General features: G+C 49.1%; 1 protein-coding gene across 1 annotated transcript; it reads right to left on the bottom strand.

Moving 5' to 3' along the window:
- Positions 1–6,113: 6,113 nt before the first annotated feature.
- LOC121444495 (homeobox protein MSX-2-like) lies at positions 6,114–11,770 on the bottom strand. The gene is made up of 2 exons (XM_041646307.1): positions 11,398–11,770; positions 6,114–7,635 (listed from the first exon to the last, which is right to left on the bottom strand). The coding sequence occupies exons 1-2, from the start codon at positions 11,768–11,770 to the stop codon at positions 7,211–7,213; spliced, it is 798 nt and encodes a 265-aa protein (XP_041502241.1). The 3' UTR covers positions 6,114–7,210.
- Between the last annotated feature and the right edge of the window lie 14,214 nt (positions 11,771–25,984).

The raw sequence follows: 25,984 nt of genomic DNA, 5'->3' as shown, positions 1-25,984 counted from the left end.
CCTTTCAGGCCATTTTCTGAGAGGGGACTCGAGAGACGCTGTGCAGTCAGACAGAATTTCCTTACAAAGTCAGGAGTAATTTCAGCATTGAAATAAAAACAGGCAAAGCTTTGCCCAAATAGCTTTCTTTCTTTTCTCTTTCTTTCTTTCTTTCTTTCTTTTTTAAATGGCATGCCCAGCAATACAGAAACCCCTTTGAGGAACCTGTATACTTGGAAAAGAGAGAAACAACTGAACAAATAACCGAACCAAATATAACTCAAGCCAGCTAAGACTTAACTTCTCACACCTGCCCCCACCCAGCTCTGCTATCTCACTCTCTTTATTAAAACCCATTTTTATAATCTATATGATCAAGGTAACATTTCACATGAATGTAGAACATTAGACACCAAGACTTATTTTGTACATGTAGACGCACATAAGGAATTATGGTAAGCATATTGAAGCTGGAAACTGTCGTGGTGCTGTTAAAGGCAGGAGGATCACGAGTTCAGGGTCATCCTCAGCTACTTAGCTACCAACCAACTTCAAACAAAAGGGGGGAGAGGTGGAATAAAGAAAGTCAAGTCTCCCTTTTGATAGACCGCCTTTGCCTTGTGTAGATATATAATTATCACCTCCCTGGGAATGGTAAGCCATGTAAAAAAAGAGACAGGATGCTGGGCCTTTTTAAAGAAGATTCTCAGCGGGAGGATAATGGCATGCAAATAGCTGGGCTGGGCTGGACTTGAGCTGACCGGATTTCTAGGCTCTGAGCTCACACCTGCTGTGTGATTTGGGTAGCGCTGTGCCACCTCTCTGTGCAATTCCTAGTCGGAAGTGTACTTTTGTGGAGTGACAGGGGTAGGGAGAGGGAGAGGACCATGATTTCTGTGAGTTAACAGAATAGGGGCTGGAGGGGAATGGACGGCAGCTAGGTGTCCTAGAACATTAGGCAGGGGACCCAGGGCTTCTGTCTGTGGCTAGCTCTCCCCTGCTCAGTTCATGCCTGGGGCTCCCTGGGACTCATCTGGAAAATGAGTCCAAGGGTTCTTGCTTCACAAACAGCAGGCCACAGACAGGCACCTGAGGGCTGAAGAAGTGCCTGGTCAGCGCACTACCACGAGGAAGGGAGGAGGAGGCAAATCTCCGGCCTCTGGGAGGCGCTATTGTCTCATGTTTTCCTCCAGCCGCCGTAGCTGGGATGGGTGGCAAGGTTTCACCCCTGTTGCTTGTCTTGATCACCTCGGGCAAAACTAACACCCGACGTAAGCCCCATTCCCTGAAAGGAGAAGATGAATGTAAGTCTCTGAGTATCAGAGCCTGCCCCTTGGGGAGCGCTCAACCGGGGCGCGGTGGTGGTGGGGGTGTCCTCTGCGCGGCTTGTTCTCTTGAGATTTGAAGTTTAACGATGGGGTGGGCGCGGGGTCGAGGTTACCTGGTCGCCTGGAATCTACTGGGCCAGAGGAGCGGGCTGGGCCCGGTGTCAGTGCACATTTATTGATGGCAGGTATTTGGGGAGTAATTGAGCGCGGCGGCGAGCCGGGGGCGAGAATGGGCCTCCACGAGCAATTAAATGTGATTAGGCTGAGACCTTCGGGATCCAGCTGGGTGATTGATAACCCGGCTGCATTCCTGCCCGGCTCGCGACTTCAAACGGGCGGCTGGCTGCGGGAGGGGCGGGAGGGGCCTCGCTCCCGGACTCTGTCCTTCTGGCCCTGAGTCCTGGCCCCTTCCCGCGCCAGGGTCGATCAGAGGCTGGCTAGCCAGGTGCAGCCCCCAAGAGAGAGCGCAGAGCAGAATCGAGCCACCCTACGCTGAGTGAGCAGCTCCGGACCGCGACATCCGCCTGTTCCGAGCTGCTGGGATAGAAGAAAAACTGGAAGCAAGAAGAGGGCAAGAGGAGAGGGTGGGGATGGTACTAATTTAGAAAACGAGGGTGTGGGAAACTCTGGGAGAGCTACGCAGGAGCAATGACATCTGTAAGGAGGAGGGAAGAAAAGAGAGGGAGGGAGAAGTTACCAGGATGAGCGCATTCAAAACAAATCGGAGACAGGAAAAATTAACGAGACATAAAGTGGGATGGGCGTGAAAAATAAAGGAGGGGAATATTAAAAAGAAGGAGGGGGAAAGAGTGGGAGAGGAACAGAAGACGTGAAAGGGAAATAAGACAAAAGAACGAGGAAGGAGAAGGAAGCCAAGAGTCAGATCGATGGCAGGGCGACAGACCTGGGTCTCAGCTTGTCCTTCATCCCACCCCTTTTCCCCAGTTCCTGCCTCACCCCAGCAAATTCTATGCCCAACATCAAGCACTCTCTGGTGCCCAGGCCATCCGGGCACTTGCTTGGCCCAGACCAAGACATCAGGTTTGTTCTGCACCCTTGAAGGCTGGATGAGGGGCGACCCCACCCTAAGCTCGGAATGAGCAATGGACCCCCCTGAGCCTCCAAGCCTGGCCTCAAAAGTCATAAATCACAAGTTGAGGTGCCCAGGGTTCCCTTGCTGTTGCTGGGATCTCAGCGTCTGGGGAGCCAGGGAACAGCTTCTGTCTGTGTTAACTTCACAGACAGGACAAAACAGCATGAAAGAAATCAGGGAATGTCGTCTGCAGGAGCTGAAACTCTGAAAACCCCCCTCCACCCTCATATGCTTCAATATTAAAAAAAAACCCTAGGAGCTTCAGACACTGTATTAATTAGTGCAACCACCCATGAAAAGTTGGGTTTAGAGCGGCATTCTTTGCCCTGTGTGAAAAACCAAGTCTAATAAACAATTGTTAAGTTGGCCTGTTGCCGCTGGTAAATTACATAGCATTAAAAAAATAATGCTTTTCATATTAAGCACTAATTAAAGGTTGGGACAGCTTTAAAATAGGAGAGGGAGGGGGGAAATCAAAGAAAATATAAAACTGTTCTTTCAAGAGTTATGGGAGGTTAATAAAGTATGTCTGTTAGACTAGGTCTGCTTTGCCCCCAGCTACAGCCAAGCTGGAGCCACCACAATTGGGTCTCAATAAGATAATGATATTCCTTTCTCTGCTATTAAAAGCCTCCCAGTGCAAACTTAAAATGATTTATTTAATTTAGGAAATTATGAGGTGTAACTTCAAAGCTTGAGCCGTTAGTAATGGAAAATACCAGGTTGTTTAAAATTATAATAATAATTGTTTGGAGGACTCAGGACATCAAAGTGTTTTCCTCCACAAATGCAGCGAGGTTGGAGGAGGTTGGAAAAGTCAGAGGTGTATAGAGTTTGGATTCGGCTATTAGGACCTTATCGGGGCAGTATTGAGAGTCGGCAGCGAGTCCTCCGCTCTGCTTTGAAGCGGGCTATTCCAGAAAGCCATTTTACTGCTGTTCATTTTGTTCCGGGAGGGTGGAGGGAGAGGGTGTCTGGGGGTGAGGGGCGGGTAACGGGGCCTGGAGGTTGACAGGAGCCTTTTCCTCCTTGCCGTGACTACTTTATTTCATTAAAGCGGCCTGTACCATCACCAATCTCGGATTTTTTTGTTGTTCTTACATGAAAGGGGAAGCAGGCACAATCGACTTCCCCAACTAGGCCCTGTGATTTTGGGGAGGGTGTGTGTGTGTGTGACGTGGGTTCCTTTATAAATGAGGTTTATGCTTATTTCCAGCCCAGCGGTGGAAAAGGAATGGGGGTGGAGCAATGGCCTCTCCAACCCGTGGCAAATGAGAGGCTTTCATAGCAAAGAATGGCCGTGGGAGTTTTCATTCGGTCAGACAAGGTTGCGCTCAAAGGCAGGCATCCTCTTTTCAGTCGGGTCAGGCAGACGTTTCACCAGTTCCCGCTCTCAGCCAGGCCTCCACGGCCTACCTCCTACGGCCCCTGCCCCCGCGTCACCAAAGCAGGACCGAGAGGGGGAGGGGCGGGCTGGGTCCCCAGGGCGGGTGGAGATGCCCTGCGGAAGCCCCTCAGCAATGAGGGACCGGAGTCGGTGCAGAACTCCAAAGCTGGCCCTTCAGATACCCGCCGGCTTTCTGAGCGCGTCCTTCTAGGCCACCTCTTCGGTCACCACCTCCTCAGCTCACCCTTCAACTGGATTCCCCAGCCATCGCTGTCATCTGTGACCTCAGCGAGCTACCTCTCTGGGCATCAGTTTTCCCGACTGTCTGTGACCTCACCGAAGGATGTGTGCCGAGCACTGGTTCAAGAAAGGCGCCCCCATCGACCCTAAATACTGGCTCCTCAGCTCCATAAATGCAAACTCCTGTCCTTTCCCCCTATTTTAAAAAGCAAAGCGTTTGTTGTTGTTGTTTTGTTTTGGTGAAAGCTTTCAAGTAGGGAAGGGCAGGTGTATTCGTATGCCGGGTTACTGGCAGTCGATGAAAGGATGACCAAAGACTTCTCAAAAGTACCTGGAGTTTAAATTTCCCATAGTCTCTGCGGGTGTGGGTCCGGGGCCAGGGAAGGTCTTCTAGCCTTCTCAGGCTGCCAGTCTGGGCTCTGAAATACCTGGTGCGAAGGACCAGGCCTGACAGAGGTGAGACCCAACCTAGACAAGAGGGGGGTAAGCCGCCCAGAGCACAGGGCATGTCTGCCCTCGCCATCCTCAGTGGGAAAAGCCTGTCCACTCAGAAGCACTGAACCCCGTTAACTTTTGAGCCAGAGCAACCCTTCATGGCTTCTCATTCTGAGTATTGCATCTGGAGTCACGTACGTGGTGCCCAGGCAGCCAGAGTCCAGTTTACCCCACTTGTCCGACCAGGTTCTTGGAATCAAACTCCGGACTTAATACCTTACCTCCGGAGGCAAGCTGAGCCTTAACCCAGAGGCCGGTGTCTCCAGATCCCCACCCAGCTATCACCGCCCGAGGTTACCGGTCCATGAGGCGCCGGAAAGGAAGCGGGGTGGACAGGGTAATTAGGGACCCCTTGGCAGCTGATGACGAAACCAGGAAGGGCTTTGGACTTTGGGAAATGCATCTCTTAAATACGTGTGGCAGATTTCTGTCTGGAATTTTGGACTTCGGGGAGCGAAAGGCCGAAAAAGAAGGAGAAGCACGCATTTTGGTGGCCCTGGGACCCGCCGGCGGCTCAGCTGAGGGCGATAACCAGGCGGCAGGACGCCAATCTCCAACTTCCAGCCTTTGCAGGATAGGTTTGGATCTAAGGAAAGGGGCCCGGCCACCATGACCATGATGAGCCTCGGGCTCACAAACATGGATTTTCGGGTGCTACCTCCAAGGTGAGTACCATGCACTGGCAATTCCCGGAAAGCGCCCCACTCTCTACCACACAGTCCTACACTGCGTTCTTAAGCCCCTCATCTGTTCCCAAGGTGACAGAAGCATCTGGGGGGGGGGGGGGGGGGAACGAAAGGCATCTCCAGCACAACAGAAAGCTGAGTTTTAAATCCTCTTCCGTCTTCCCCCACCTTTATTCTGATTTTTATCACTATGCCTCAAACCCCAAGCCTGATGCAGGGAGGGCATCTAAGTTCTTTGGGGATAGATGGGCAGGGTCGCCCTCTTCAAATAGAAAATTGTGCTCATTTGGGGTCCATCTCCTTGAGAGACAACAGTACAGGGAACCCCGCCCCACAACCCCTCCCCCGCATCCTTTTCAGGCTTCTCAACCCCGCGAGCTCTTTCGTCCTACCAGCACAGAGCGAGCAGTAAAAGCCTCAACTTGAGTTGGTTCGGTGGCTACAAACTTCCAAGTTCAAGATTTTCCCAGGGCCATCTACAGACTAGGAGGAGTCTGGGGAGCACTGTTTCACCACTTTGAAAAACTCATCTTTAGAGCAGCATGATAAACTTTGAATGGTGATTTCAACAGCTTCTCCTTGAGCCATACAGGCTGCCAACTGATTATTTCCAAATGTCCCAGGACCTGCTGACTCCTCTAGCACCCAAATTTGGTCACAACTCGATCTGATTTACATTAATGGAGGAATTAAAAGTGCCAGCTCTCCCCCCACTTATCTGGATGCCTCTCCCCCAATCTAGCTAAGAATAGACTACTTTTTAAAAATAACTGTGAGTTGGGACAGACTTTACTGCAATAAAACATTTTAATTTAATTCAGAGTAAGAGATAAGAAATAACTCTTCAATAAAATATATAAAATTATACAAGATACCCTTTCGATGGCTAAAAATATACTGGAAGAGATGGACAGGACGGTAAATACCAAGGAGCCGACTGTGTTGTCTGACAACATTTTCAGCAAGTCCATAAGACGGCTTCACCCTCTGCCCCCAACATGTTAGAGCATATAAACTTCCCTAATAAGTTTAGCACATACAGTAAGCACACACAATGAAACCATGTTTTTTTTTTCCCTTCCTGATTCTATGGATTGTTGAAGAACATTGAAAATATAGAAAACTGTTACAAGACACTGGTTTTTAAGCAGACCATTACGATATCCTCCCCAATCACCTCTGCAACGTGAGGACTGGTGGACTGTGCATTTCACAGAAATCAGTTCTTCCAAACACGCTTACCCTTTAAACTCTTTCTAAGGCCAATTACCTGGACCGGAGTAAAGACAGACCTGACTGGAGTTAGGAAGGTTTCCTAACCTGACCCTGAGGAATTCTCAGGGTTATTCTGAGCCTCCTCTCACTGACCTTAATAAAACAAAAAGAGTTACTATGGAGAAAAGGAAGGAAAATAGGATCGTATGCAAGGGATCGTCCTTATGCACATAAAAGGCAAACAGGTACACACCTCCCTTCCTTTGTAAGAATCTACCTGAATCTACTTCTTATATGCTCTGTGCCTATTTCTGGTATGCTTTCCATAAGAAGGCCCACCATCCTCCCAAATTCTAGCAAATTCTGCAAATAATCTCTTTCCCTTTAAGAAAATGTAGCAAACTTAACACAGTATTTTAAGAAGATGCTATCTAGAAAAACGGATAAATGTATATATAAATTTTGCCTTTCAAAATAACTTGAATTTTTACATCTGGCATATAAAAATGTCTTATATTTTATTATATATTTATACATAAAAACTAGCAGAGCCAATATTTGTGAGAGGAAAGGGGGGCATCTGGAAGATTATGAAAACAAAACAGGTCTTGGTGCCTCTCACCTAAATAACAAAGTCACTCTGTATCAAGCGGCCCTGTGGGCCCTGTGGCTTAGGGTGGCGATGCAAGGTTTGTGTTCAGGAGCTGGACTGGCACCACCTTCTAGGAGAGGGAGGGGAATGCTTTCATGCAAACATCCATCCCGGAGTCTATCCATTTGGTCTTCTTTAGGATAGATGATACATGCCATATCCAACCGGCGTGGCATAGAGTCCAACAGGCGGGATGGGAAGCACAGGTCTATGGAAGGGGTAGGATGCTCCATAAATGGATGCTGCTTGCAGGGGAGAGTTGATGGGGAAGGGCAGACTGAAGCCTGAGGGCAGCATAGGTTTGGCAGCCATTTTCAGCTTTTCCAGTTCCGCCTCCTGCAGTCTTTTCGCCTTAGCCCTTCGGTTCTGGAACCAGATTTTGACCTGGGTTTCTGTAAGGTTCAGAGAGCTGGAGAACTCGGCCCGCTCTGCAATGGAGAGGTACTGTTTCTGGCGGAACTTGCGCTCCAGGGCTAGAAGCTGGGATGTGGTGAAGGGCGTGCGTGGCTTCCGGTTGGTCTTGTGTTTCCTCAGGGTGCAGGTTGTGGGGCTCATGTGTCCTAAAGAACAGAGAGGGGAACCAATTAGCAACTGTGCCATTCTCTCCTCTCTTAAGAGAACACATAAACCTTGGCTCATTATCCAAAAAGGTACCTTTGTCAAATCTGTGTGTGTGTGTGTGTGTGTGTGTGTGTGTGTGTGTGTAGTAGAGTGGAAAAGGACCACATTTAAATGGTAGTTGCTATATTTTTATATCAGCTAGAGTAATGTGGTCATGAAACTTTTTATATGGAAAACATATTACACTGCAGAAAATGGAAATAGAAACCACGACTAAAGCCGTCTGTAAGTCACAGGAGCTGAGCATTATCTAAGACATAAAACTTCCTCAGAATTCAATCTCTTGTCTTTAAAATGGGGGCCTGAACTCATGCCTGTTCTCACTGATGCACACATCAGGAGGAAAACGAAAAGGGTGCTAGATGCTGGGTCAGCCTTGGACCGCTCTCTGAACCAGAGAAGCTGGCTTGCACCAGCCTGTTTATGAAGGATAATCATGGAGATAAGGCCTGCGGTATTATAATAGCATCCACGGATGGACAGGCAGATCTAAGCAATAAACAACCACACAGCTGTCACTGCATCCACCCTACAGATTATAAAACCCCAACATCATTTTACAGATCTGGATGTGGAATCCGTTTCTTGGCTGTGTGCTTTGGCAGTATAAACTTTACTAAGAAGGAGGTGTGTGTGTGTGGGGGGGAATTAGCTGGCTCATAAATGGACATGTCAAGAGAAATCCCTCTGCCTCTGAACTCTGAGCCCCTGAGGATGGCATCTTTGTCTCTTTCATCCATTTCATGGTTTAGGGCAAATGTGTAAATGATTATTTTGTTGTTGGAATTTAGAAGTGGGGAATAACAAGCAAAATAAAGACCTGGCCACAGCGTCCAGACTCCGTTTAAAATGGGCTGCTTTAGGAAACACAAGCATGGGGCCTAAAGGTGACTCCACAGCAGCCACTCAACTCATTCTGGTCTTGTTTCCCTCCGGGCTAGGGGAGGAGTGTAAAGTGACGAGAATAGAATAGAATGTTAAACAATTATTTTTCTACTTTTGGCATTTACAAGTTATTCTAATTTTTCTTATGTAGCCAGGCTGGTAACTCCTGTGTCTTCGCAGGGGAATGTAACATTTCTTGTTTAGTTACTTTGGTGGCCCAAAGAAGAATTTACACTTCATACTTGAGAGTGACACAGCGCAAGTCCCAACCCAGCCTCGGTCCCAGTGTCACGGTATTAGCCCGTCACTTTACAAAGTGGCAGCTTCTGCGGTCAGAAAACAGAAACCCCGGAGAAAACTGAATAAGAGACTTCAAAAAAGGCCCTGCTTTTGCATATGCTAATCCCTAAGAGAGCCTAGGGGAAGGGGCTTTCCTCACTCTCAAGCCAACAAACACCAAGGCTGGAATCCTGAGCTTCCCAAGCCTACCCAGGCTCCCTTCAGACTCCAAACTTCAAGGCACTCACTTGCTGCCAGTTCCCCAGAGGAGATTTGAACCGGGTAGCTTGGGTCACTCTTGTTGTGGTGTGGAGAATTGCAAAGTCCAGGCCTTGAGGACTGTGCGTATGTGGCAAAGCCATGAAATGAGTATGTTCCCCCCACCCCTACCGTTTTATCAGCCAAAGAAAGCATGTGATCACACAAGGCAAACAACATTCAGCCTACTTTCTCCAAATAACAAAACCAGAACCAGGGTTGGTCAATCCCTCCAGCTCCTGCTCCCGCTCCCAGATGATTCTCGATACTCTCTGGGCCCATCCTGCTGACACTTCCAGACCCCAAGTACCAAAAAGTCCTATGCTTTCAAATGAAACCTTCTCTGAGATCCCTGAGTTTCTTATAAAAAGCTATTATGGCAGACAGGGAGCACAGCCCACTGCAGAGAAGTTACAGGGCTGGTGGGGAAACTGCTCTCCTAGATCCCCAGGCCTAAGTATGCCAGATTTCTGACCTTTGGCCACCGTCCTGTTTCAAGGCTGGAATCCTGGAAGTGCTGTGGGGCATTGCCCTAGGGCCTAGCAATACACAGGCACTCTAAATTTGTTAAACAAGTTAAGACTTTTCACCTTGTTGAGCCTCCATTTCAATGTCAATAAAATGGATAAATATTACTTATCCCTTGGGGTGGCTTGGAGGACTCGGTTTTGGAGGACCCAGAACTCCACTTAGGGGGTGATGAGCAAATGTTCCCGAGAGCTTTTTCAGGGGCCCAAACTGCTGATCCCTCTGAACCCTGCTAAGAGGTGTCCTCATCTGTTAACAAGAGGCTCTCTACCGCCACACAAAGGAGATCAGATAAGATAATGTCGTGAAAAGCGCTGTGCAAACTTGAGTTAAATTCTTTAAGTCCTTAATCTCTGGGCCCTTTCAGCCTTTCAGAATTTCCAACAGGGTGGAGAGAGACTGCCAGAGGGGACAGCCACTGACGCCTGGGTCTACGGTCTTGTTTTGTTCACAAAATACCTTGTAGCTCTAGTCCCGAAGGCTGAAAGGGGAAAATGCAGGCAGCTCCTCTTCCAGCTGAGCTCGGAAAGTCCCTCCACAATCCTCCTTTCTCAACTCTCCCAAAGTTTAGTGAGGGGTACGGCACAGAAAAAAGGCAACAGAGCAGATAAATCTCAAAGGCCAAAAGATAAAACTAAACAAAGCTGCAGGGAGTGGGCCTGACAAATGGCAATAGTAAAAGGACCCAGGACCCTAAAAGGATGCTAAGCCTGGGAAGGCAGTCAAGACAGACTCACTGGAGGTGGGGTGTTGGTGAAAAAGATCAGTATGGCCAGACCCCAGCGATAGAGGGACACAGAAAGCATGGACACCAGATCCCCATGCCCAGTGCAAGCATGGATGGTGGCCTGGGACAAGCAAGCGCAGTCTTCTTAAAAGCAAAGCACTAGCCACCATGTCCGAAGCCACAGGTGGCATGCCTCTGCCTGTACTCTGAGGTTCTACCAAGCAGCCAAACCCGGTGAACTCGTGGCACCACACTGTATACTCTCAAGTTCTGAAGGAATGCTGGTAATTATCACTGTGAACCCAGAAGAGCCCGTGAGGGTCTGGCCCGAACTAACTAGCTCGCTGCAAAACTCAAAACCTAATCAACAACGAACTAGAACACGGAGCAGCTTCCTTTCCGAATCAGTCTCGGCCGCCATCCCTTCGTAGGATCTGGCTTGGACACTCTGTAATTCGAAGAAAACCAACGATTTCCCCTCCACGTCTGGTTAACCTCCAATTGTCTTATCTTTATAGTGGGGCTCACTTCACAGGGACGCCTGTCTATTTTGAACGTCAGTAAAACACATCTCGATACTCATTAGAAGTCGATTCCAGCCCAGCGTGGTCGTGCCAAGTCAGTAATTACAGCACTTAAAAGCAGGAGGATGAATTCAAAACTATCCTGCGATACAGAGTTCGAGGCCAGCACGGCCCACAAGGGACCCTGTCTCAACGAAACAAAACAGTGACTCTCCCTACTGCCCGGCAGGTACCATGATGGACAGTGAAACACAAACATGAGGAGTCCGGAGCAGGGGGCTAAGGACTGCAGACACCAACAACTGCGCTTTGGTTTTCAAATGCCAGCCAGAGCGCAGGTACCTTAGACTTCGCGCAGCTAGGGATTCTGGGATGCGGACCGCTCGCTGAACTGGGGTACCCAGGGGTCAAGAGCATCATCCTGTTAACACCCCTCCCCAGCCCCTCTGGGACCCCACGCGCGGATGCAGCCCCGGGTCCGGTCCCGGGCGCGCACTCACTGGGCGGAGGGGAATATCTGCCGGGCTCCTGTATCCACGCCGCTCCATCTTCGGAATTTTCCGACTTGACCGAGGCGGTCTCGAAGGGCTTGACGAGAGGCCCGGGACTGTGCGCTTCCCGGACGCCGTGTCCCGGCAGCAGCAGCGGCCGCAGAGCAGCGCCAGCCGAGGCGCAGTCAGGTGGCACCACGGGTGACTCCTTGGGCGGCTTCTTGTCGGACATGAGCGCCTCCACGCTGAAGGGCAGGCTGGAGACCTTGACCCTGCGCTCCTCCACGCCGCCCTCGGCACCCCCAGGCCCCGGGCCGGCCAGCATCGCGGGGCCCTCCTCGTCTGACGAAAACAAGTCACTGCCTTTGGCCGGAGAAGCCATGACTTTCTGCGCCGTCTAGCTCTCGGCGCGCGACTCCGCTGGCAACTTGCAAGCCAAGACTCCAACTTTTGGGGGGGGAGCCGGCAGGGGCGCGCCGGGAGCCCGGCCCGTCCACGGAGGGGAAGTGGGAGACTCGGCTCAGCCAATTGGCGGCTGCTCTGCTCCTGACGCCACGGACGCTCGCCTCTGATTGGTTCTCTCTGGAGAGGCTGGGGCCCTCTACCCCACCCCACCCCGTTTGAAATAAATTAGGAGTTAATTACAGGAGCAGTCAGCAGAGTTGTTATTAGGCGATCCCTCAAGGGTTATAATCGCCCAAACTGAAAAGTCCAAGGCGTAATTAAAGCCGATTGTTTAAAGAGGAAGCTTGCCGAGTCCCATTTCTTCTGTCTTTTAACCCCTCTTTAAAGTGTACCTGGTGCCCATCCCACACGCTCCCGCCTGAGAACGGTGGAAATCCGCAGATGGCATTCCTGGAACTTTTATAACGCTCCTACTATGAGCCCAGACTAGTGTAACTTTCTAACTATAGTGGAAAACAGTGGCCGGCATCTTTGCTAATGGAAATGGTTTAGGCATGATGTTTAGAAGCATCTTGTCTTTGGAAAGTGTTCCAAGACATTAGCTGTTACTTTAACTCAAGCCTCAAGAAAAGGGACCTAGGATAAGGGAGGCTGAGAGGTAGTCAAGGAATGCCCAACTAATCTCTCTCCTCTCCTCTCTTCCCTTTCTTTCCTATCCTTTTCCTTTAAAACAGACTCTTGTTCTCCAGCTTGGAGTAGTTTAGAAGTCGCTCACTATGTGGCCCATGGCCCAGGATGGTCTTGAACTTGCCGAGATCACCCTGACCTCTTCCAGTGGCCAGTGTTGAGTGTTGCGATTGTAGGTGCGCACTAGCACACCTGGCACCCATTGATTCCTAGTGGCTAATTTATACAAATGGTCTCCATTTCTTCCAGGACTAATTTTAGAAACTGAAAATGCGTGTACTTTTTTGCCCCATGAATCTCCTCTCTAGATCAGTGCAAATGTGTATTTTTTGAGCTTGTGTCTGCCATTGGGGTTCAGGTGCCAGCATTGCCTTGGGAAGGATGGGCAGGGGAGAAGGGCACTTGTGACACTTGGTGTCTTTATTCTTCCTGCAAATCTTGGAAATAACAGGGTTCAAGTTTGCAAACTCCAAGCCTGAATATCTTTGGGAAAAGGACATCTCACCTGACTTGATTTTTTTTTAAGCTGCATACCTACCCTTGCCCCACCCTAAATTGAGGATAGTCCTACAGCATGGGTGACCAGCTGCATCCAGGCACTGAAGAGAGTTTTGAGACAGAGGCCTGGAATGGTTCTGAGCCCAGTCTGCAGCCAGCAGTAGCAGACAGATCGCTTCAAACGACACATTTCAGGCCTCGCAAGCTTTTTTCTATATCCAAAAGACCATCCCGTGGTGAGGGAAAGAGAATCCTGCTCATCCCAGGTCCAGAAACAGCTTCCTGATCAGTTCCTCCAGCACTGAAGGGAAGACCACTGTTTAAAACTGTTTAAACGGCCAAAGCTTGGCAGGTACCTTCCAGTTCAGGAGTTTAGAAACTTGACCTCCTAGACTTACAGAGCCTTAAACTCTTTTCAGGGGACTCTTCTGAAGCAGTGTTCTTCGCCCCAGACGTTTGCTGGAGTGAAACTTCACTGGTCTGAAAGGACCCAAGGGGGAAAATAATCTTAGAAGACAAAAAGCCTTCACCAGATATTTTCAGTTCAGTTTTGGGAAAGCTTTTTAAAAGTTAAGTTCTAAACGATCTTCTGAAAAGAACCTTTGGAACTTTGTCCTACCACAAGATCCAAACACTTTGTTGTTGTCGTTGCTAAGACTGGAAGCCCAGAGAAAGCCAGAAGACTATGACAGCTGTCTGGAGATGCGTACATTTTCCCTGGAGTCGTATCTGATGATAGGAATCTCAAATACAATACAGGTAAATCCAGATTAAGTTCCGTGTCTTCTCGATGTGTGGGGCAAGACGTGGGGTTATAGATTTTGGAAGCAAATCTAAAATTCGTTTAGCCCTCAGTTGCCAAAGTGTACAGTAAAATAAAGTTCACATTTGAGTTAGGCTGAACCCAGCCAATGCTTTATAAATAATCCAAAACTCCATCTTTAAAAACGTGTCCGTGTAGGGTCACAGGCTGATTCCTAGGAAGTTTAAAAAAGAAAAGGGGGATCAATTCCACTGAAATGCCTTTATTTTCATTTAATTCTGGCAGAGGAAAACCCAGGCTCTCCCTCACTATTTTGGGGGAAATGATAAGACACAGAGAGAGATAGTGGAGAGAAAAGGAATATTTAGTATTGCTCTCCAGGGTGCCAAGCTCTGGCCATGAACAGGACGCATGGCCAAGGAGACAGCTGGCGATCCGCATCCCCATGCCAGGCGCCTCCTCCCCAACTCTGCTAGGGTGGGGACCAGGGGCATAAAGAGCCTGAACACGGAGTTAGCCCATCATGGAAAGCCCCAATCTACTGCAGAGTTTTGCATACCCTCCGAATATTTTATTCACATCTCCGTGGCTCCGAAGTAAAGAGCAGCCATTCCTCCGGAAGGATCTTGTGGGAATTAGTTTTCAGTAGGCTTCATAAAGTGGTGGGTGTAGGGAATTAGTTTTGAAATAATCTTGTATATCAAAAGCATCATTTATTCAACTCTTTCTTTGTCTCAGGTATCTGAAAATAAGGAGCCATCACCGGCCTTCACCGACCCCCGAGACAGGTCCTTTCTAAAATTCCAGTCTGAAAAAGGTGCAGATTTGGGTGTCTTCCCAGAGCGGAGGACACAGACACGCAGTAAACTTTTTAACTCCGGGGTGATTAGAATAATGTATATACAACTTTAATACATGAAGCGGTTAAAGAGGAGTTCCAACTAGAATCCAGCCACCAAGAAGCGTCACCTTTACACCTTGCCCAAGAGCCTGAACTTGAGCAGAATATCATTTGCTTTTCAAACACATCACTACAGGCTGAGACTATATCTCTGTCTAACCATGGAAAAGCCTCGGAAGCTGCCCAATCATGCAAATAGGAGGTGAGACACCCTCGAATTTCCCTTGGGCCTAAGCTTGCACGTTCCCGAGTTCCCCACACCCCTGATGGAAGTCGCAGGAGCCCGGACCCTACAGGGAGCAGCCGCGGGAGCGCGCCCCGAACTCCAAGGTGAAGGCACTCGTTGCAAGCTGTGAAGCGCGGAGCACCGACCTGGGCGTTTGCAACCCCGAGGACGGATCGCGGGATCCCAGTGGCTAGGAGGGGCCGGGGGAGGGGCAGAGAAGGCTGTAGACGGGCCAGGGCTGCGGGTAGGCGCCAGGCGCGGGGAGATGAAAGGCGGGCTCCGGGGGAAGGGGCTGCGCCGGGTGACCGGCTCCAGCCGCGCCGGGCGCCCCGCCCCCGCTGCCCGGGGCAGAGGCGGCTGCCCGCGCCGGAGCCGCGTTAATTGCTCTCGGCCCGGCACTCAGCCTGCGCGGAGCCAGGACAACCTCGCTCCAGGAGGAATGACAATTCGCCCTAATGGGACAACCTCACTCCCGGAGGAGTGACAATTCCTTCTAATGGGCCGCTTGTTAGAGGCCTATTCTCCGAACCCGGGTATCAGAAGCGGGCAGACAAATGGGCGCCAAGGGCCGCCAGGAATTCCACCACTGCCCTCCACTCCGCGGACATTCGCTGTGTGACTTCGGGCAAAAGATGGCTCCTCTCGGAGCCTACTTTCCTCACCTGCGCGACGGGAAGAAGGGGTTGGGGCAGATCAAACCACCAACTGGGCAGACAAATCCCCAGGCAGCTGGAGCAAATCCCCCCTGAGAGTGACTCAGCAGGGAAATTGAAGTTGGATATTCAGGGTGGGAGCTGTGTTTCTTTAGCCCTTGTTCACTTGTTTAGGACGCTTAACAAAAGGCTGCAGGGGAAGGGCTTTGACTACAGCCCTACCTAGATTACCTAAGGCTTCGGAGGAGGTGTTTTGTTGACTTCCTACCTGTTGAAGTTGAGTGGCAGGAAAGAGGGGGGCTTGAGAGGTCAGTCCCACCCTGTACCCCTGGAAGAAGCCCAGAACAAAAAAAAGCTGCACCACTGCCGGGCCTGGAGCCTGGAAGGAGAATGGCCAGTTCTTGGAGGCTTCACTCCACATAGGCTCAAATGTGACCGTGGCCTAGAGGGAGTGAGCCCTGGTTCTGAGCCTTCGTAGACCTGTTCGCTAGCGAAATCCCTTCTTGCCCTCTGTCATCACTGCCTTCTCCATTTCCTCTTTCAGAACAGACCGATGACACATGCCTGGGATCCTAGAATGGAGGAAGGTGAGACAGGAGAATTGCTGCAAGTTCAAGCCCAGTTTGGGCTACGTGAGACCAACCTCCCATCTCCAAAAGCCTAAGGAGACGGAAGAACGTGAGACCAACCTCCCATCTCCAAAAGCCTAAGGAGACGGAAGAAATGACCCCTCTAGTGCATAACCTCCAGGCTTGCTGAGTGAGAAGTAACTACACCCCAGAGTATACAGCCTTGCCCCCAGCTTGGCAGAGCTGTTAGCTTTAAAAGGGATTGAGTCATGTACCCTTGTAAGACTGTGCAAGTCACCTTACCTTTGCAGCACCAGGGCTGTCGCTTGTAGTGTGGTAGCATTCTGCAGATGTCGGCTATCTCTCAAGTTGCTGTGCCTATGTGCTTCCCTCTCTCTCCTGCCGTTCCTCCTGGTAAGCAGTGATCCGTGCTGGAGGTCTTATGCGCAGAGATGCAAGACTGTTGAGCCCTGGTAGTAGGTACCTGTCTATGCAGAGATCTCACCCCATATCTCTAGGGAGACAGAAGAACAAAAGGAAAGCAAAAGAGGTTAGAAACAGCAGAGGTGTCTTCCAGCCCCTGGGCACAACTTCTGACAACTTTCCCAGTCTCTGTCTGCATTGGACAGGAGCAATACTGCTGCTCAGATCTGTTTGCAAGTTAGTTTCCCACAAACTAGCAAACAAACAAACAATCAGGAACAAACCACAAACCACCTGAAAGGCAGTTCTAGGACAACATTGTGTCTTTGCCGCTATGGGAAACTCGCTGGACCATTGAGGATGACAACTTAGCGCATCTCATACAAGTCTCAGCTCCCATCCTCTAGGCCAGAATAACTACCAGGATGGCCTTTGTAGTATTTTAGTGTTTGCTTTCCTTACTGGGCTACAACCTTAGTCCCCAAGACAAGCTTTTTAGCTGGCTCAGTAAATGCCAGCTCCTTTCTTGTTTCTCAAACAACCCTGTGGTGTGGGGCCCTTGTTCCTCCTCAGGAAGGAGAAAGCTAAAGCTTCATTCGATTTTTTTTTCTCACAACCAGTGGTGGAGATGTCAGTCAGGGTTTGGCTGATTCTAAAATTTATGTATCTCAGTTCCAAGGCAGCCTTGCTGCACAGGGAGAGGAGGACGCGACTAGAAGGGCTTACAGCATTGAAGTATTTATGATTTCCACCCCCAGCTTAATAGACAGGCTGTTGAGTCTGAGAAGGGCTTAAATGACGAAAAGAGAACCCTGGTTTGTGGATTACCGGTGGCTTAATAGGAATCTCAAACATTTTATTCACTTGTGTCTGCATTCTTTGGTATCAGAACAAGAGAAGGGAAAAGACGTTTAGGGAGCTTTCTAATGGTCACAATTACACTTTTTAATTAAGTAAAATAGAATGCTGGAACAGTATGGTGACCCGCATTTGTAGCCCTAGCACTCAGAAGGCTGAGGCAGGAGAATTTCCTTGAGATCTAGGCCAGTCTAAGTGTCCCAGCAAGACCCTACTTAATTTTTTAATTTGTTTTTTGTTTTTTTGAGATAGGGTTTCTATGTAGCTTTGGAGCCCATCCTGGAACTAGCTCTTGTAGACCAGGCTGGCCTTGAACTCACAGAGATCCACCTGCCTCTGCTTCCTGAGCGCTGGGATTAAAGGCAGGCGCCACCACTGCCTGGCTCCAACTTAAAATTTTTTTTAAAAAAATTCTATTCTAAGAATGAAGGAGATTGGAAGTAGTTATTCTGAATGTTGTTAGTTATTTGCAGGTGAAGGGGTTGGCATATGGAGCTGGGCTGAGACGTGCTAGCCTTCAGGTCTCTTTGGATAGAAAGACCTCTAGGCTCTCTAATAGGATGAGGTGCATCTCAGCAGCAGAGAAGACTCTGGGTTCCATCCGTGGAAACTACACACCTTGAACTTTGCATCATATCATGAGATGCTTTAGCGTGGCAGAACTCTTTCCCAGTCAAGACTTCCCTTGCCTCCCAGTCACACCAAGGCAAGGGTATCTCATCCCTAACCTCCTTCCTTCCTCACTCTGCCCCCCCCCCGAGGCAATTGCACCCCCCCACCAAATTTGGTTCCACTTTTCCTGAGGTCATGGAAGGGTGAGACCTGAATTTGTCTTGTGTCTCCCTTCTTTGCGGACCTTCTCTGGTCCTGAATACAAAGTGATCTGATTAGAGGGAGGGTAGGACTTGCCATGAGGAAGGAAGCCAGCGCTGTGCCCAGTGTGCCTAGAAGAGTCCCAAGCACAGTGCAACAAATAAACATGGATTGGATCAAGTCAAGGTGGTGACTGAGCCTGCCCCAGGGAACAAGTCTTTGCCCTCACTGGTGTGAACCTGGAAGGAGGAGTCTTTGCCCTCCCTGGTGTGAACCTGGAAGGAGGAGTCTTTACCCTCACTGGTGTGAACCTGGAAGGAGGAGTCTTTGCCCTCCCTGGTGTGAACTTGGAAGGAGGAGTCTTTACCCTCACTGGTGTGAACCTGGAAGGAGGAGTCTTTGCCCTCCCTGGTGTGAACCTGGAAGGAGGAGTCTTTACCCTCACTGGTGTGAACCTGGAAGGAGGAGGCTTTGCCCTCACTGGTGTGAACCTGGAAGGAGGAGGCTTTGCCCTCACTGGTGTGAAACTGGCATTGTAAGGACTGAGCCCGCCCTATGGAGGGAATCTTTGCCCCTCACTTCAGTGTGAACATGGAATCGTGAGGAGTCTCTATGTTTCAACAATTGTGGGTGATGCTGATCAGGAAGCAATCAGTGCATGTTGGATCCACATGTCTCTAGACCCTCAATTATCACCATAGCCCCCAGGAAGGAGCTGCTCATTTTATAGCTGCAGAGTTTGTCACCTTCTCAAGGTTGAAGCATCAACTAAGTGATCCAGTTGGCATTTGACCTCAAGCCAGACTGTTTCCAGATGGGAACCAGCTTCTGTCTCTCTGGGTTTGCACACAACATGTCTTCTGTCCCCACATCAGCAATGTCCTGGTCTTGCTGGATTTCCATATTTTCTAGAGAAAACCATGCTTTTATAATTCTTTTCTCATCTCTCTCTCTCATTAACTTATCTATCTGTCTGTCTGTCTGTCCATCCACCTGCCTCTCTGCCTGCCTATCTATCTATCTCACTACCTACCTATCTACCTACCTACCTACCTACCCACCTACCTATTGTCTATCATCTATTTATCTGACCACTCACTGATCTATCTTCCCACCCACCGATCAATCCATCTATTGATCTGTCTATCTATCTATTGTGTATATGTTTATGTGTCATGACGAATGACCGTGTGTCCGGAACCTTTGCCAAAAATCTGGGTAAATGAAAGATAAGAAACGGGGCACTCTACAGGACCCCAGACATCTGCACATGCATTACATAATCACTCCTTATCCACTGCCTTTTCATTTGTTACTTATTTTGTATGTGTGTGAGTGCCGAGTACAACCTTCATGTGTCACTTATTATTCCCTCCATCGTATATGTTCCTGGGCTCGAGCTCCAGCTGTTAGGCTTGGGAGTAAGAGCCTTTGCTTTGCTGAGCCCTCTCTCCAGCCTGTGTTTCTGTATTTAGCGATGATACCTGACATCGCCAGGGTCTGCTTCCCCAGCCGCTTCCTAAGTATTTACCGTGTGTAGCCAGGCACTGACGGAAGCATGTGGTCCAGACCAAGTCACTAAACCTCCCAACAGCCCTGTTAGGGCGTTGCTAATATTATCTTCATTTTGCTCACAGGAAACCCTAGATACTTATAATTTTTCTCTTTTAATTGTGTTTGTTCAGGTGTCTCTTCTCTCTCCATCCTTCCCTGACCTTCCTCACATAGAAAAGAAGAGTCATCATAGTTTAAATAGGCCAGAGTGGGTGGAATTCTACACAAAGGATATTTCAATGATTCAGGGCTCAATGAGTTTTCCAAGCTTGAACTATAGTTAAGCCTTCCTGATAATGATAATATAACTCACAGATTTGATATCTTCAGTGTGTTGTAACTTAATCGAAGTGGTACATTTTCCCTTTACCGCTCTGCCATCCTCCGCAGCCATAGGCAAGTGAGTTTAGAGTCTCTAGATCCAGAAGTAGGGTCTGAACTCCTGTGTGCCACTCACTGGCTAGGTGACTAAGAAAAGGTCATTCTCCTCTCTGGGTCCCACATCCCTGTCACTGGTCAAGCCAGGTTTGGTAGCCAGGAGTGTTGTGCCTAAGCTTCTGGGGTAGAGAAGAGAGGGAGGAGAGGAAGTGGGAGAGAAAATCCACCTCCCTGAATGCTGTGTCTGAAAGATGGCTGATCAAGGTTTCCAAGAGGGGGGAGAATCTGCATGAGAACCCAGTGGTTGACCCAGCAGTTGGTCTGGGTAGGCTGAAGCTTCAGCTTTATCCTATGGCAGCCACGTGTCTTCAACAAGTCCACCCACTTCTCTGAGCCAACCCTCATTCTCCCAATCAGAAACTGAGGGTTAATAATCCCTCTTTCAGAAGGATTAAATGGGATTGTGGATATAAAATATAAGGAGTGCAATTAATCCTCCCTCCTTGCCTGTTGCCGGGCTCGCGCGTGAGTCAGATGAGTGACCTGGAAGGAAACACGCTCGGTCCATCATCGCGATGCAATTAGAGCCAATACTGTTGGTGTGGACAATGGTAAGAGGCTTATGAAAGTCGTGCTTGCTCAAAGTCCCCGGGGCCTTTGGGCAGCACAAGAAGGCTTTGCCGAAGCTGCCACACAAGTCTTCCTCAGACCAAGTCACATGACAGCGGTGGCAACAAAGGCACCCCGAAGGCAATGGTCCTCATCCCTTTCTCTGAGTTCAGGAGACTCAAACATCACCTCCACAGGGACTGAACCCTTGGCTTCCACATCCAGAAAGGTACAGAATGTGGCTCCAGAATCCATCCCTCCTTCCGCTCTCCTTACTTTCAGAGCAATACTATGGCCTGTCTTCTGCCTCATGAGTTTGTTTTTGGTCTTAAGATTCTAATTTATTGAAAGATAAACATTAATTAAACAGTCCCATGGGTCCTGTTATAAGGTCAACAGATGATTGTCTTGAGACAAGAGAACAGTTGTGCTGATGCCTGAAATGTGGTAATATTGATTTACAGCATTCGAAAAGGGCAGGTCCGGTTGGAATCCTGTCCTGCCTCTACCCGGATGGATGGCCTTGGGCAAGTTACGTCCTGTCTCAGAACTTTGGATCTCTTATCTGTAAAATGCAGTGATTATTCTTACCTCCCAGGTTTACGGGGAGACTTTGTGATAGAGATGATAGAGGATGCCATTGTAGTGTGTCATTGTCATTATTAACGATCACTGCAACAGATGAGGGAGGGTGTGCATCTGATTGGATATTTGGAATTGTTAGCATCTTAGTAAACAATGGGAGAAGAGTTGGTCAAGACTCTGGTCCAGTTTTCCTTAGATCCAGTTATCTCAAAGCTTGCTACTTTTCAAAGGAGGAATTGCAAAAGAGGAGAAGGAGTCTTTGAAAGTGGAATTCTGGTTAAAAGTCATGTTGTTTCTCTCCATTTAACCAGCTCATCTTCAGTGAATAGCTATGGTGATTACCACTTCCCCAGCAGCGGGAATCATAAAGGACCCCCCAGACTGTAGGCAAAACAGTGTGATAGAAGCAAGGCAGGAAGATGCTTCCAAATTTTCTTCTTTTCCTAGGTCATGCAAGGCATTGACATGGGCTATTTTCTCTTTCTTTCTGCTTGTTTTCCCCTCTGGCTTGTCCAGCTGCTGTTTTGGTTTGTTTGAGACACTGTCTTGTCAATCCCAAGATGGCCTCAAATTCACCACCTGTCCTCCTCCTTCCTTTCCTCAGGTGGCTGCCTGATATATTGGCAAAGCCTGGATTATGGTCACTACCCAGATGACCCCTGGCCTTGAGAATCTGTCACTGTTGGAGGGTGCAGCTTAGTAATGGAGCATGCAGTTAGCATGTACGAGCTTCCAGGTTTAATACTCAGTACTATTAAAAAAAAAAGCGAACAATTGTTTATGAACCTCCTCTCCAGTGGAAATCCAGATATGTCAAGTGCCCAGATTCCATGAAGATGTCAAAAGTACAAATTCCATCTGAGGAATTCTTTTCTCCCAGTTAGAACCGTCTTGAAAACAACATATACCATCTCAGTAAGTTGCCAAATATTAAAAATTTGGAACGCTTTCCACAGGAATCTAGAATTCTGGCGTCTCTGCATCCTTCTGAGGTGGGCGGCCCTAGTCTGAAGTGACGGAAACCTGCAGGTGCTATCTGCCCATCCCTAGGATACAAAGAACGCTGTTCTAGAAGGTTCAGGGTGTGTGGGAACCCAAAGGAACACCTGCTTATTCACCCTTGAGAGGTGGGAAGGCTGCTTTGAAGAGGTGGCCTTCTCAGACTGAGCTTTGGAAGACAGCCAGATCAAGAAGGGAGGGTCTCCTGACCCAGAGGGAAGGATCTGTGCACGGCCAAGCAATGAAGGGATGGGTCTGCATGCTTGACTATTCGGAGAGTGTGGCGGGAGTGATGAAGTCACACAGCGGCTACTCTTGCAGTTGACCTGCTCGGTTCCTTCCTTGCATCCTAAAGCTCACACCAGACCCAACACGCTGGCCTGGCCTCCCCAGGCACCACATGAACGTGGTTCACAGACATTCATGCAGGCAAAAGCCCAGACACATAAACAATATTCAATTCAATTTTAAAAATCTTTTAAGAGGAGACAATATGGATAAAATATAGTAGTATGTCCTGTCTTCATGTCCTGTGTATCTCTTTCTCATGTCCCTGAGTGCCCCCAACCCCATACCTCTCCTGGCGTTCTGTCTCAACAGCCTTAATGCCTAGAGCCCTGTGCCCAGGCAGCAGGCTGCTTCAGAGAGCTGGCTCTCTCTTGCTCAGGACCTAGATGACTAGACTGTCAGTCAGGACAGGCATGCTGTCACATCGCCACATAGGGCAAATCTTAGAGCCTTTCTTAAGAGATGTATTTATTTCATGTGTATGCATGTCTTGACTGCATATATGTCTGTATGCCACATACATGACTGGTGTCAGGTCCCCTGAAACTGGAGTTAAAGGTGGTTGTGAGCCACCATATGGGTATCTGAGAACTGTTTGCCCTGTTGCCCTTAATCTTTTCCTCTGTCCCCTTGTTTCTTTGTCGCTATCTTTCTCCCCAAACTCTGGAAATGAACAGCAGGCCCATCATTATCTCCTGCGGTGTCTTCATGAATCCTGGGAAGTCTTGGGGCTACCTTACTTTAAGGGGTGATCCCCTGTGGCAGCTGCAGAGGAGGACCACAGATTGGCAACAGCCTGAGTGTTTGTCCAGCTGCCTGCGTGATTCAGTAGAGGCTGGTAAACCCTCCCTGTCAATAGGTCCATCCGTCTTTGAGACCCTACACAGAGGAGAATGTAAGCACCTCAGACACAGCTACCAAGATGTCTTCCCCTTCTCATTGTATAGCTCTGGCTGGCCTGGAACTCACTGTGTGGACCATGCTGGCCCTGAACTCACAGAGATCCACTCGCCTCTGCTTCCCGAGTACTGGGATCAAGGGCATGGAGCCCATTACACTCAACTCCCTCACTGGGTCTTCTTCAGCAGTCAGCTGCATCTCCATCCACGCTTTTGGGTATCAGGCAGAAATTCTCCTTCCTCCCTTCCTCTTCTTTTCAGATTTAGCATTCGAAGGTGATTGGTAAAATAAAAATCAATTACCCATTGACAGTGTGAGCTCAAATCAGATGCAGAATCCTCTTGAAGGAAGCAGATCCTATCTGCTAGTTCATCAGCTCTGACCTGGACCTCACTACCAAGGACTTCAAGGTCAGACTGAAATGGTGGGCTACGCAACCCTGAGGACGTCCCCTGACCATTCCGATCCTGTTTTCTCCTGCTCAGAGTGTACTGGCACTAACTTGGAGGGCTTGTTGGGAGTGCGCGCATAACGACTGAGAACAAGGGCCTGGCTGTTCTTGGCACACAGTAGGCACTTATTAAACGCAAGGCATTTTGAAAACGATCCGCTGAAATCATTCTCTGAGACCAGCTGACTGTTAGAGCAGAAAGGGTGATGGGAATCACCCGGCTCCGTGTCTCAGGCTGGCTCTCGGTTGCCTAGGTGATGCTCCGCCATGCAAATCCAGGCCACTGTGCAGCCTGCCGGGCTCCTGTGCTGCGTGGGCACATGACGGAGTCAATCTGGTTGCTCTGACATCAGGGATGTCGGCTCTGGCTGCTTGGCTGGGGTGGTTGAGGCAGAGGGCTTCACTCTGTCGGTGACGGAGAGCTCGAAGGCAGTGGACGATACTGTAAACAAACGAGCAATAGAATTTCAAAGAATAATATTTAGTTGGATTTAACAGCAGCAACAGCAAGCAAACGTCAAGGAGACGGGAATTCCTTGGATGTGTGTAAATTGAATGGAAAAGGGAAGAGGACGGAAGCAGGGAAGACACAGCCTGCTACAGTAGGGGAGCTCTCTGGGTTCCCCTACTATTTCTCGTATGCTTCTCATTACCAGGGAGAAAGGCAGGCCACACACGGGCAGAAGAGAAACTCTGAGGACAGAAAAGCCACTGGGGGTGGCTGCGAGCCTGCTTTCTGGATCTCAAACATTCCATTACTTTTATATTTAATTAAAATAAAACCCACTGAGTCACAATCTGTGGGAGCAAACGCTTCGATGCCGCAGTGCCCCGCAGAGTGCATCATTCTCATGGCCCCGGGGACAAGACACTGGTAGCTTCGAGTTCGAGTTATAGTCCTAAAATGCTTTCCATATCTATCCTATATGGTTTGCATCTAGTTAGAATCTGGGCACTGGTTTCAATGAGGCTTTCTTTGCTGGCTCATTCAGTGAAGCAAAGTACGGAGGCACGTGGTCACTACCCCACAGCCCCGAGCTCAAATCACCCTCCCCACTGTAAGTGGGGGAAACTGAGGCTTACAGCAAGGAAGCTGTTTTCTCGGGCTCAGTCAGCTGTTATCAGGGTGAAGTTGGTTCCAGACTTCAGTTTCCCAAGTTTAACTTGAATTCTTTTCCTAGCATCGCAGCTGCAGCCAAAAATAATTCATTTTCTTGGAAAATGCCTGTTTCCAGACTCTCCCAGGCATTACGAGGACCAAGATAGCAGTATTTACACCCCATCTTCAACATGAGACCAACCCTTTCAGCAGCTCGTAAAGGAGACCCACATAAAAATATCTGAGTCTCTCTGCCCCTCACATTCTCTTAGTCAACCATGCATTTTCATTGTTAGGAAAACGCAAGTGTAGTAAAAAACGATCTGGCAAGAGCTGGTTTGGGATGGAAAGCCCCAATCCTTGCTCCCAAATGACTGGCCCCTGGGCTATCCACCTAGTCCTAGTCTCTCTGTTCTCTTCCTCCTTTAGTAAGAATGCTCGCCTGCCACTGTCCCCTCCTCCTATGGCCACAGTGGCCCTTTGGGAGCAGATGAAGTTCATTGATTCCGTCACAACCCCCCCCCCCCCCCCCCCGGAAAAATGTGCTCCAGGCAAAATCTTGGCCTATGCCGTCTCCTCTCAGAGGTGACTGCTGGGGAGTTTTAGAAACTCTCTCTTTCTCTCTCTCTCTATTTTTCTCTTTTTACAGATAGTATTGGAAAGAGAAATGACAAGGTCAAAAATCTTCTGCTATAATCCACGAGTTTGCCCCATGGGTTTTGTCCCATTAGCCTACTTTGCTGTTTCCAGGCTCTTCTTGAGCAGTTTTTGGGGAGCAAAGTGATAGCGGCCTTCAGGGGAGATGTTCTCCCTTCAATAAATATTCCCTGAGTGCCTACTGTGCACCAGACACTGCCCTCGTAAGAACAACGGATGGCAAGCCCGCCATGGCCCTGGGAGTGTGGCACCAGTGTACGTGGGGACACATGCTCAGTGT

The sequence above is a fragment of the Microtus oregoni genome, unplaced genomic scaffold (assembly GCF_018167655.1).
Source record: "Microtus oregoni isolate MIOR12 unplaced genomic scaffold, Mior012 000128F_ref0000496, whole genome shotgun sequence".
Lineage (NCBI taxonomy): Eukaryota > Metazoa > Chordata > Mammalia > Rodentia > Cricetidae > Microtus > Microtus oregoni.
Note: the sequence above shows the minus strand (reverse complement) of the source record. Positions and strands in the feature narration are given on the sequence as shown.

What these genes read in the sequence shown, in the direction of transcription:
- LOC121444495 (XM_041646307.1), bottom strand. Translation starts at nt 11,770, where the DNA reads ATGGCTTCTCCGGCCAAAGGCAGTGACTTGTTTTCGTCAGACGAGGAG. An exon ending in CAGATATTCCCCTCCGCCCA is followed by an intron (nt 7,636 to 11,397) that starts GTGAGTGCGCGC and finishes TCTGTTCTTTAG; the next exon opens with GACACATGAGCCCCACAACC.